The 14,069-nt window shown below is 35.1% G+C and overlaps 1 protein-coding gene across 1 annotated transcript in view; it reads left to right on the forward strand.

Annotated features, from left to right (window-relative positions):
- Window positions 1–1,221: 1,221 nt before the first annotated feature.
- The window catches only part of LOC139875621 (uncharacterized), a 35,451-nt gene continuing 22,603 nt past the window's right edge, over window positions 1,222–14,069 (forward strand). Inside the window, exons 1-2 of the mRNA XM_071862945.1 lie at window positions 1,222–1,975; window positions 2,114–2,682. Of these exons, the coding sequence (XP_071719046.1) occupies window positions 1,222–1,975; window positions 2,114–2,682 (1,323 nt within the window). The remainder of the gene's footprint in view (window positions 1,976–2,113; window positions 2,683–14,069) is intronic.

A 14,069-nucleotide genomic window follows, 5' to 3' on the forward strand; every position in this document is an offset into this window, starting at 1 on the left:
AACTTATTATATATAAAGGTATAAATTACAAGTCTAGGGTTTTTGGTAATAAGCTAGGGTTTATAGTGGTAAGCTAGGGTTTTAGGTCATTGTGCAAAATGTGTGAGGTAACACTTAATCAAGTAAAACCTAAAATGCATCCTTAGAGTTATACAAACCATAAAATAAACCAAGACATAGACCTGACCAACTAGGAGTGCATTAGTGTGTCCAACCTATAACCAAGTCAAAAAATTTCCGGTCTCTACTATTTTTCGAGTTATACATTATTACTTTTACTCGTCGGAAATCCTACAGGATAACTTTTATATGTTGTATATGTTAATATGGCATCGTTTAGTTCTATGAGATCCAACACTGTGATCGCACCTATACTCATTAGTGATAATTTAGACGACAACTCTAACAGGAATGGATTCGAAATGTACCAACCATTTTGGCGACGATGGATATAGGTTCTTGAAATTTTAGGTAGATTGATTCAACAAGAGGGAACCCCATACCATGAGCATAATGTTCCTCCAACCATTAATGGAAAGGATAGATTAATGGGTCAATCACAACAGGACACGATTTATACCATGTTTGCTACAATTTTTAGGCATGAGAGACGTATTGAGCGACTTCAAGGGACGGTTGACTATTTGTACATCCAAACAAATCTGGATGGTAAATATTCCCATTTTAATGAGATTGAGGGTGTACAGAGTACATAGCAGGAGGAGATTGAGTTATTGAAGTACCTTGTGGATGATTTATCAGCAAGGAATCGTGACCTTGCGGAGCAAGTGACTCGTTTGGAAGTTCGGTTGAACGAAGTGATTTCGGTGGTTAACACCATTGCGCCACCTTAGATCTACCGTTAGTGATTATGAGTGTTAATTTTCTAGCTTACACTCTTAAGATGTTCTTATTTCGGATATTATAGGATAAGTAATTAATGTATTAGTTGTTTATATGTATGGATGGAACTAACGGGTAGGTTAGATACCCAAATTTTATAATATTGAAAAGGCGATCTTAATCGATAACTTTTATATTATGATTGTTTAAGTTCATTTTCATATTATGAATAATTATATATATATATATATATATATATATATATATATATATATATATATATATATATATATATATATATATATATATATATATATATATATATATATATTGCTTATAATATCTCAAATATTTGAATTGTCATTCTTTTGTTAGAAAATGCCTCCGAAAAGAAATCCAAACACGGGAATGAGTGCTGCTCAAATCGAGGAGATGGTAGCTCAAAGAGTAGCTGAAGCGATTGCTAATGCTGAAGCAGGATGTACAGCAAATACCGTGAACAAAAGGAGACCCGAAGTGGAAAATGTTCAACAGCGATGTTACAAGGCATTTATGGGTTGCAAGCCCCATAGTTTTTCAAGAACGAAAGAACCCACAGGGTTAATGAGATTGCTTGAAAAACTAGAATCAGTAATTAAATTTAGTGAGTGCGGAGACAATGATCGAGTGAAGTTCGCATCATGTACTCTTTCGGATGGAGCCTTAACCTGGTGGAATTCTTTTGCCAAGTCTGTAGGTATTGATGTTGCATATAATACACCATGGGAAGAATTCAAGAAGCAAATGATAGATGAGTATTGCCCGAGGAATGAGATTCAAAGGCTAGAAACTGAGTTGTGGAACTTAAAGTTAGAAGGAACGGATATCGCAGAATATACAAATCGATTCCTTAAGTTAGCTTTAGTGTGCCCAACCATGGTCACTCCTGAATATAAGAGGATTGAGATATATATTTGGGGTTTATTGGAAGACATTCAAGGAAATGTTATGTCGTCAAAACCAAACACGATCAAGAGTACTATTCGTATGGCGCATGATTTGATGGCGCAAGTAGTGCAACGTCAACCAATCAATGTTAAGATGGATGTGAAGATTATAACTGAGAAGCATAAGAGGGATGGAAACCAAGAAGGTAATTCCAAGAAGTAAGGAAATGCTAAGGTTGAGAGTTCGAATAGTAAGTATGCCAGAAAGAAACCCTACTGCAGCAGATGCACGAAACATCATTTTGGTGTTCGTACTGTATTTTGTGAATGATGCAAAAAGCAAGGCAATCTCGCAAAGGATTGTAGAGTTCGTTTATCAGGGAACGATAAAGGTGATAAGAACAATCAGAATGTTTGTTTTGGATGTGGACAAGTGGGGCATTTCAAGAAAGAATGTCCTAAGGCCAAGAAGGGTGAAACGGCTAAGGGCCGAGCTTTTCAGATCACATCGAAAGAAGTTCGTGAGGACCCAAAATTAGTCACGGGTACGTTCCTCCTCGATAATCATTTAGCATCTATTTTATTCGATACCGGCACAGATAAAAGTTTTATTGCTAAGAAATTTAGTGTTGCGATAAATAGGCCTTTAATTGCCTTAAACACTAGATATGTTGTAGAATTGGCAAATGGTAAGTTGATGAAAGTAGATAAGATTATGAGAGGTTGTGTCTTAAATTTGTCAAACAATCTGTTTGAAGTTGATTTAATGCCCGTTGAGTTAAGAAGTTTCGATGTTGTTATTGGTATGGACTGGTTGTCCAAGAATCGTGTGTACATTAATTATGAAGAAAAGTCTATTCGTATACCTCTTGAGAGTGGCGAGGAATTAGTGATCCAAGGAGATAAGAGCAAGGTGAACCTTAATATTATTTCATATATGAGAGCTCGAAGATATCTAAAGCAGGGTGTTAGGACCCCGAAGTTGTATAGTGTTAATGTGAATTAAGCTTAAATGAAGGTTCCTTAGAAGAGGGCTATATAAGGAACCTAAGTAGTCCTAATTAGATAGCCATTGTATTGTAACTGAGTTCTAGAAGCTATGGAATGTAATTTTACCGATTCTCTCTCATACCGAGTCTTCTTCCTACATACCGAATCTCACTCTATCTTATCATTTCTTTCAATCTCATCATGATCTGACCTTTCATTTAGTATCAGAGCTTCCAGGAAGTGATTCTACATCACTATATCGATCCAGAGATTGTAGATTACAGAATCTGAATACTCTCGGTAAAATGAATCAGATTCGGTATTATCGAATTTGATAACCTGACGTTCAGATTCTTGTGATAAGTTCAGCGAAGGTGTATTAGGTCTATTAGAAAGAGTTTCGATCATCATTACAACTTTTTAACTTCAATTATGGAGAATCAAGTTGATTTTTAGAGTTTGTGGCTAAAACTCTCGGTATTGCTTAATTCAAGCTTGATTCTGGATTTTTGTGAAGATTTAAAGATTCAGTTGTGTTCGTGAGGTGTTAAATCACATTTCTGTCGGTTCAATTTCTTCAATTCTTCAAGTTTTAAAGATTTGATCAACATTCGATATCATAACCGTCATACCGAGTCTGCTTCATTACTGAAAATTCATCTTAAGTGTTGCAGATTGTGGTGTGTTTGTGATTCTATCACATTCGGTTTGATTATACGCAGCTAATTGGTGTGGTTTGAGAAAAGATTCTGTTATATTTCTAATTCTTAGACTTAGACTCGGTATTGTCAACTGCTACAGTTGACATTCGGTATCCTAAATCTTCGGTATCATTGATATTCTGTTTGTTACTAACTTGTTTTCTTGTGCAGCAAGGTTACCGAATCTAATTCAAGGGAATTGGATTGAGTTTACACATAATATTTTACAGAATTTGACTACCGAGTCATTTACCGAATCAGAATCTCGGTTTCACTTAATTCTTCGGTTTTAAGTATTCTGAGGCTTCAAGTTATGTGGTTACCGAATCCATACCGAATTTAGGTGTGTTGCTTGTGATTCTTATCAGTTTCTGATACAGAATCTGGTTTACCGAATTGTTATCGAATCTGCTACAGTACCGAACCACTTACCGAATCTGCTACTGTACCGAATCTGACATTCTTGTTAGATTTTATACTGAACCCTGATCATAGATTGTGTTTAATACCGAATCTATACCGAATCTACCTCAATTTAAGATGTCTACTCAGGACACTCTTATCATTGGATCAGATTCCCGACCTCTAGTGTTGTTTGATGGCAAGTACACTCAGTGCCTTCATCGTATCACTAAGTACATAGACTATAAGGGTGAGAAAGCTAAACATATATCGGCTTCTCTGAGAGATGGTCCAGTTGTTGATTTTCATCCGGATACTGGTATGCCAATTCCAGTCTATGAACTTTCTGGTGATAAACGTGAAAGAGCTCAGGGTGACATAGAGGATAAGAATATTGTCATGCAAGCTATCCCATATGAGCTATTTGAAAATGTTGATAGCAACACTACTGCAAAAGATATATGGGATGAGATCAAACGACAACAAGAAGGTTATGACATGTCAGACGTTACTAAATTGAATAAGGCTCTGGGATTGTATGAAGATTTCAAGCAGGAACCAGAAGAACTACTCAAGGAAACCTACCGTCATTTCAATGGTGTTCTCAATGAGTTTAAAAGGTGTAAGATTGTAAAAGTACATGCTGAAGTCAACATGAAATTCCTCAAAAAGCTCAATGCTGATTGGCTTCCTTATGAAACCATTGTTCGATCTACCAAAGAGATTGACAAGTTAACTATTCATGAGCTTGTTGGAGTTCTTATGCATTACCAACCTGAGGTGTCTAAACTTCAAGAAAGAAGGAAAGAGTCTTCTCCGGGCGATCCTCTTGCTCTAATTGCCAAAAAGAAGAGCAAATCATTTTCCAAAAGCTTGTCCAAGAAAGTGCTTGTTGAAGAATCAACTGATTCTGAAGAGTTGAATCTTTCTGATGTTGATGATTCTCACCTTGAATTAGTCAAGATGGCAGCCATGTTCACAAACGCCTTGAACAAACACAAGTTTAAAGGAAAATCAAGCAATCAATGCAAAAACTCATCATCTTCCTTGTACTACAAGAAAGCTGATCAATCCAAACAACAATGTGCTGATGATTCCAAGATAGAAGATTCAATCTGTTTCAATTGTGGCAAAGCTGGTCATTACTCTTGTGAGTGCAAGATGCCTAAGATGAAGGACGCAGCTTACTACAAGAAGAAAATGTTGATGGCTAAGATTGTGGAAACTGGGGGAGAGCTGAAACCGATTGATGATACTTGGTTTAACTGGACTGATGATTCAGACTCAGAGGTGGAACATGCAAATGTTTGCAAGGTGACTAAGCTCATCAAAGCTAAGGAAGCATTGGAGAATTCTGACTCAACATCTGACGATGATGAGGTACAATCAATTGAAATCTCACCTGATTTTATAAAAATGCAAAATGACTTAATGAAGAATCTGGTCTCAATGTCAAAAGAAGTCAAAGGCTTAAAATCTGAAAACAAGATTTTAAAAGATAAAAACAAACTAAATGAGACCAGACCTTCCTCATCCAAATTGCACACGGATGTGCAACGATTGACTCTCCAACTCAACTCTACGGAAACTGAGTTGGAAGATCTTAAGAAGACAATTCATCCGATTAAAGTCGAACGAACTGATTATCATTTAAAATCTGAACGGCTTGCAGAAAAAGTTCAATTCTTAGAAAAAGATCTTTCTGATTTAAAAAACCAACATGAACCCACACTTTCAAAGCTACACAAGAAAATTATTCATTTGGAAAATGCCATAATTGAAAAAGACACTGAAATTTCTTCGTTGTCAAAAGAGTCTGTTCTAATGAAAGCTTAACTTGCTCGATATGAGGAAAAACTCTATCGTACAGAGCAATCTAAAGCTATCATTGATTTAGAACTTTCAAAACAAACAATTTACATGAATAGACCAAAAACGATTCATGGTGAAAAGTGGGGGTTGGGTTTTGAAGATCCTAAGATCTTAGATGGAGCTTCCAAAAGGATTCCAGGATTATATCATTCTGATTACTTACAAGCTGGTTTACCACCGCAGTTTGTGCATTCTTCTGATGCTGATTTTGATGATATTATTGTTAATCACAAATCTAAAAAATACCATCAAATTAGCTTAATGTATGAGAAAATTAATGCAAAAATGGGTAAATCAAATCCTGATTTCTTGAAGGAACTTGTTGCAACTGAAAAGAATGTGCAATGTTCAAATTATGTGCTGACACGTAGATTGGTTTACATTCCTACACTCATGCTAGAGAAATACATTTAATGCTTGAGAATGAAGTGTTTAATAAACCTAGCTCTAGCATTGTTAACATAGATGAGGTGTTTGATGAATCAACTTTTGATGTGAAACCAATTCTACCTGCTTTACCTGCATGTTCTGATAATGTTTTCCGTGAAGACCTAGCACATGAACTAACTGTTTTCTTTGAGACAGAATCTCTAGGTCAAAATTCTTTAGATGAAAAAATAGAACCTCATAATGAACCGATCATTGAACCTTTGATAGATTTTGAAAGTCAACTTGATCCTTTGCATGATTATTATTTGCATTTACCTGCTGTACGTAATTTGAATCGTATAGTAGCTCAACTAGAAAAGGAGAATATTGACTTGCAACTTAAGTGCCAATCATTAGAACAAATGCTTGCTTTGTGTGATAAATTGCCTTCACTACCTAAGAAAGAATGTACTTATGCTTTTAAGGAGGGTGAAGTGATAGTTTCTACTGAAGAATTATGTCTTGGGGTTAAAAACTTAAAACAAAAGATAATTCAACTGAAACAGGCTAACACACTTAAGCAATCGTCTAATGTTGAAACTAATGTGCTTGAATGTATTGGTGGGATTACTAAGAAGGGGATGGGAACAACAACATCTAAGCATGTAAAACCCATTACTATTCTTAAAAATCCTCTACGTTCTCAATTTGGAAATCGTGGTTCAAAAGTTGTTTCTACAACTCAATTTGTTGTCAAATAGGTTCATTCTTCTGATGGTTCTGTGTCAACTGAAAAGATTCCTATGATTCCAATTACAAAAACTTCAAAAGCGAGTCTTCTAACAACATCAGTTAAGTCCACACAACACACAAGTCCTAAGCCTGATTTAAGTGAGTATGATGCAAAAGAACGTAAAATCAAATTGGAAATTTTGCAAAATCAATCATCTCATGTGTCAACTGAAAAGTTTGGACCTCTAACTAACAAAGGTGTTTTTCGTGTCACAGGTCATAATCCAAACTTGAATTACAAATCTGTATGGGTTCCTAAGTCTACGACTAAGAAAGTAGCAACCAAACCAACGCAATCTGCTAGTCGGCCTAGGAAATCATCTCATGTTTTTCAATTTTCATCTGTGAACAAAACATCTACTTGGAATAAGTTGTGTGTTAAGACTTCTGATAACGATGTACAACTTGATATTGCGTATGATGCTTCATGTAATGTGGTTTTAAATGATGCTTTATCATCTAAACTGCATAATGCTTTACGTGATTATCTTGTCGTTGATCTAAAGTTTATTGTTGGTACTAACCGTAGAGGACCCAAGAAACTTTGGGTACCTAAACTCTAGGAAATTCACATTTACAGGGTTTCGATGTCTGTGTTTGGTATATCGATTCCGGTTGTTCTCGACACAAGACGGGCGATAAATCCTTGCTTGTCAACTTCATTGACAAATTCCTAGGAACGGTTACTTTTGGAAATGATGAAATTGCAGCGATAACGGGTTACGGAGATTATGTGCAAAATGACATAACAATCAAACGGGTTTCATATGTTGAAGGTTTAGGGTGCAGTTTATTTAGTGTGAGTCAATTCTGAGATGGAGATCTTAAAGTTCTGTTTGAACGTCGACAATGCTCGGTGCAATCCACTGAAGGAAATGATCTTCTTGTTGGTAAACGTTGTGCTTCACTATACACTATTGACCTCCATGATGCACCTTCTCACGCAACCATGTGTTTTTCTACTCGTTCTACCAAAGAAAATTCATGGTTATGGCATCATCGGTGTAGTGACCCGAACTTTTCCATGTTTATATATATTAATTGAGATTGATGTTTACATGATTAAATGTTTCCAACATGTTAAGCAATCAAACTTGTTAAGACTTGATTAATTGAAATAGGTTTCATATAGACAATTGACCACCCAAGTTGACCGGTGATTCACGAACGTTAAAACTTGTAAAAAAACTATATGATGACATATATATGGTTATATATATAGTTAACATGATATTATGATAAGTAAACATATCATTAATTATATTAACAATGAACTACATATGTAAAAACAAGACTACTAACTTAATGATTTTGAAACGAGACATATATGTAACGTTTATCGTTGTAACGACATTTAATGTATATATATATCATATTAAGAGATATTCGTACATCATAATATCATGATAATATAATAATTTAAAATCTCTTTTGTTATTATAAACATTGGGTTAACAACATTTAACAAGATCGTTAACCTAAAGGTTTCAAAACAACACTTACATGTAACGACTAACGATGACTTAACGACTCAGTTAAAATGTATATACATGTAGTGTTTTAATATGTATTTATACACTTTTGAAAGACTTCAATACACTTATCAAAATACTTCTACTTAACAAAAATGCTTACAATTACATTCTCGTTCAGTTTCATCAACAATTCTACTCGTATGCACCCGTATTCCTACTCGTACAATACACAGCTTTTAGATGTATGTACTATTGGTATATACACTACAATTATCAGCTCTTAGCAGCCCATGTGAGTCACCTAACACATGTGGGAACCATCATTTGGCAACTAGCATGAAATATCTCATAAGATTACAAAAATATGAGTAATCATTCATGACTTATTTACATGAAAACAAAATTACATATCCTTTATATCTAATCCATACACCAACGACCAAAAACACCTACAAACACTTTCATTCTTCAATTTTCTTCATCTAATTGAACTCTCTCAAGTTCTATCTTCAAGTTCTAAGTGTTCTTCATAAATTCCAAAAGTTCTAGTTTCATAAAATCAAGAATACTTTCAAGTTTGCTAGCTCACTTCCAATCTTGTAAGGTGATCATCCAACCTCAAGAAATCTTTGTTTCTTACAGTAGGTTATCATTCTAATACAAGGTAATAATCATATTCAAACTTTGGTTCAATTTCTATAACTATAACAATCTTATTTCAAGTGATGATCCTACTTGAACTTGTTTTCGTGTCATGATTTTGCTTCAAGAACTTTGAGCCATCCAAGGATCCATTGAAGCTAGATCCATTTTTCTCTTTTCCAGTAGGTTCATCCAAGGAACTTAAGATAGTAATGATGTTCATAACATCATTCGATTCATACATATAAAGCTATCTTATACGAAGGTTTAAACTTGTAATCACTAGAACATAGTTTAGTTAATTCTAAACTTGTTCGCAAACAAAAGTTAATCCTTCTAACTTGACTTTTAAAATCAACTAAACACATGATCTATATCTATATGATATGCTAACTTAATGATTTAAAACCTGGAAACACAAAAAACACCGTAAAACCGGATTTACGCCGTCGTAGTAACACCGCGGGCTGTTTTGGGTTAGTTAATTAAAAACTATGATAAACTTTGATTTAAAAGTTGTTATTCTGAGAAAATGATTTTTATTATGAACATGAAACTATATCCAAAAATTATGGTTAAACTCAAAGTGGAAGTATGTTTTCTAAAATGGTCATCTAGACGTCGTTCTTTCGACTGAAATGACTACCTTTACAAAAACGACTTGTAACTTATTTTTCCGACTAGAAACCTATACTTTTTTTGTTTAGATTCATAAAATAGAGTTCAATATGAAACCATAGCAATTTGATTCACTCAAAACGGATTTAAAATGAAGAAGTTATGGGTAAAACAAGATTGGATAATTTTTCTCATTTTAGCTACGTGAAAATTGGTAACAAATCTATTCCAACCATAACTTAATCAACTTGTATTATATATTATGTAATCTTGAGATACCATAGACACGTATACAATGTTTCGACCTATCATGTCGACACATCTATATATATTTCGGAACAACCATAGACACTCTATATGTGAATGTTGGAGTTAGCTATACAGGGTTGAGGTTGATTCCAAAATATATATAGTTTGAGTTGTGATCAATACTGAGATACGTATACACTGGGTCGTGGATTGATTCAAGATAATATTTATCGATTTATTTCTGTACATCTAACTGTGGACAACTAGTTGTAGGTTACTAACGAGGACAGCTGACTTAATAAACTTAAAACATCAAAATATATTAAAAGTGTTGTAAATATATTTTGAACATACTTTGATATATATGTATATATTGTTATAGGTTCGTGAATCAACCAGTGGCCAAGTCTTACTTCCCGACGAAGTAAAAATATGTGAAAGTGAGTTATAGTCCCACTTTTAAAATCTAATATTTTTGGGATGAGAATACATGCAGGTTTTATAAATGATTTACAAAATAGACACAAGTACGTGAAACTACATTCTATGGTTGAATTATCGAAATCGAATATGCCCCTTTTTATTAAGTCTGGTAATCTAAGAATTAGGGAACAGACACCCTAATTGACGCGAATCCTAAAGATAGATCTATTGGGCCTAACAAACCCCATCCAAAGTACCGGATGCTTTAGTACTTCGAAATTTATATCATATCCGAAGGGTGTCCCGGAATGATGGGGATATTCTTATATATGCATCTTGTTATTGTCGGTTACCAGGTGTTCACCATATGAATGATTTTTATCTCTATGTATGGGATGTGTATTGAAATATGAAATCTTGTGGTCTATTGTTACGATTTGATGTATATAGGTTAAACCTATAACTCACCAACATTTTTGTTGACGTTTTAAGCATGTTTATTCTCAGGTGATTATTAAGAGCTTCTGCTGTCGCATACTTAAATAAGGACAAGATTTGGAGTCCATGCTTGTATGATACTGTGTAAAAACTGCATTCAAGAAACTTATTTTGTTGTAACATATTTGTATTGTAAACCATTATGTAATGGTCGTGTGTAAACAGGATATTTTAGATTATCATTATTTGATAATCTACGTAAAGCTTTTTAAACCTTTATTGATGAAATAAAGGTTATGGTTTGTTTAAAAATGAATGCAGTCTTTGAAAAACGTCTCATATAGAGGTCAAAACCTCGCAACGAAATCAATTAATATGGAACGTTTTTAATCAATAAGAACGGGACATTTCAGTTGGTATCCGAGCGTTGGTCTTAGAGAACCAGAAAATTTGCATTAGTGTGTCTTATCGAGTTTGTTAGGATGCATTAGTGAGTCTGGACTTCGACCGTGTTTTCTTTAAAAATGATTGCTTAACATTTTTGTTGGAAACTATATATTTTTAACATATGAATATTATGTGATATATTAATCTCTTAACGTGTTTGATATTATGTGATAGATGTCTACCTCTAGAACAAGTCCCATTGACTCACCTAATAATAATGAAGAGTCAAATGTAAATTGGAATGATTTGTGGACTGATTCACAAGTTCCCGAAGAGGAACCGGAAGAAGAGTCGGAACCGGAAGAAGAATCGGAACTGAAAGAAGAATCGGAACCGGATGAAGAAATAGAACCGGTGGGGGAAATAATAAAACGGTTAAGTAAAAGAAAATCCTCAACCAACCGACCAAAGTTAATTATGGTCAATGGTGTTTCCGCCAAGGAAGCAAAATATTGGGAGGATTACCAATTCTCCGATGAATCGGATTCCGACGAGAATTCCGATGATGTTATAGAAATTACCCCAACTGAATTTAAAAAGGCAAAAGAAAATAATAAGGGAAAGGGCATAAAAATAGAGAAATCTAATTCCAACCCCGATGAACTTTATATGTATCGTCAACCCCCGAAGTCCTTAAGTTGTAACAATGACCCGGGAACCTCTAAACCACCAGGTTTTTCTAAACCAATGTGGACAACGACGGCTCGTATTAGGGGAACATCATATATCCCTAGAAACTTGGCAAAACGAACCAAAACCGAAGAAGAAGAAACGAGCGAGTCGGAATAAGATAGTTGTATTCGTGTGGTGTAATATATGGAATATAGTGTTCTTATGCTTTATGATATATGTAAAAATTGCTTGTATTAATAAGTATTTTTTTTATGAATCTAACTCTTGTCTATTTTACAGTTTAAAAACACAAAATGGATAGACAACCCAATATTTTAAGAGACCTACCCGGAGACATGATTGATGAAATCTTGTCTAGAGTCGGCCAGAATTCTTCGGCACAACTATTTAAGGCGAGATCAGTTTGTAAGACATTCGAAGAACGTTCCAAGAATGTCTTGGTTTATAAGAGACTTTCGTTTGAAAGATGGGGGATATCACATTGGGAAACCCATAAGTTACGATGTGTTTACTTTGACGCATATATTGCGGGGAACCCAAATGCTATTTTACGCAACGGGTTAAGAAATTATTTTGACTCAATATATCCGAATATTGGACTTCGTGATTTAGAAAAAGCGGCTAACATGCAACATAAAGAAGCATGTTATGCTTACGGATTAGTAATGTTCGCTTCTCACCAAAGTGAGAACAAGAACATCGGGCTACAACTATTAAACAAAACGTTTCCACAAGTGACGGAGTCGGTAATTGGGGTAAGAAATGAGGTTTTTAGATTATTACGGGACTGTTGGACATTACGTAACCCTCATCCCTTTGATGACGTTACAACACGCTGTCTTATCAACGGCCGTAACGGTTATGTTGCACAAGACCAAGGATGGGAAGTAGTCCTAGTAAAACCAGAATGCATGACTTGTTTCTGGACGTATGAATTACGTGTCTTTATTGCCTTTGCTGAACGACTTGTGTACTAGCTAGAATTGTCTTCACAACTATCTTGTATCAAAGTTATTGTGTGCTATATTTCATGCTTTATGTAAAATAAGCGGTATTGTAAGTTTGTAAAATATTGTATAAAAGTTTGAACGCGAAATATTATTATAATCAGTTTTTCATATAGAATTGTAGTAGTTGAATTGTATATTAGCTACTAAGTATGAACTTAACGGGTAGGTACTACCCGAATTTAAACTTATAAAACGCTAATATGAAGAAAAAGCTTTTATAAATGAGTTCATATTATGCTACGAAATACTATTAACTACTCTTAATATTCTGTATGATTAACTTGTTCCATTTAACTATTTTGAAGGAAATGGCACCGACTACTCGACACACCGTGAATATGAATGAAGAGGAATTCCGTACTTTTCTAGCTTCAAACATAGCCGCAGTACAGGCTGCGCTACATACCAACAATAACCTTGGATCTAGCAGTACAGGAAATCGTGTAGGATGCACCTACAAAGAATTCACTGCCTGCAAACCTTTGGAATTTGATGGAACCGAAGGACCGATCGGATTGAAACGGTGGACCGAGAAGGTTGAATCGGTGTTTGCCATAAGTAAGTGTACTGAAGAGGACAAAGTGAAGTACGCTACGCATACCTTCACAGGTTCTGCGTTAACATGGTGGAATACCTATCTAGAGCAAGTGGGACAAGATGATGCGTACGCACTACCGTGGTCAGCATTCAAGCACTTGATGAACGAGAAGTACCATCCCAGAACCGAGGTCAATAAGCTCAAGACAGAACTTAGAGGGTTACGAACCCAAGGATTTGATATTACCACGTACGAAAGACGATTCACAGAATTGTGCCTATTGTGTCCGGGAGCATTCGAAGATGAGGAAGAGAAGATCGACGCGTTTGTGAAAGGATTACCGGAAAGAATCCAAGAAGATATAAGTTCACACGAGCCCGCCTCCATACAACAGGCATGTAGAATGGCTCACAAACTAGTGAACCAGATTGAAGAAAGAATTAAAGAACAGACTGCTGAAGAGGCCAATGTGAAGCAAGTCAAAAGAAAGTGGGAGGAAAACGGTGATAAGAATCACCAATACAACAACAACAGCAATTACAACAATAATCGCAACAATTATCCCAACAATCGCAACATCAATCGCAACTACAACAAACGGCCCAACAACAACAACAACAACAACAACAGCAACTACAACAATCATCCCAACAACAATAATAACCGCAACAACAACAACAATCAGAAGCAACTATGCCAAA

Source organism: Rutidosis leptorrhynchoides, chromosome 11 (assembly GCF_046630445.1).
Source record: "Rutidosis leptorrhynchoides isolate AG116_Rl617_1_P2 chromosome 11, CSIRO_AGI_Rlap_v1, whole genome shotgun sequence".
NCBI lineage: Eukaryota > Viridiplantae > Streptophyta > Magnoliopsida > Asterales > Asteraceae > Rutidosis > Rutidosis leptorrhynchoides.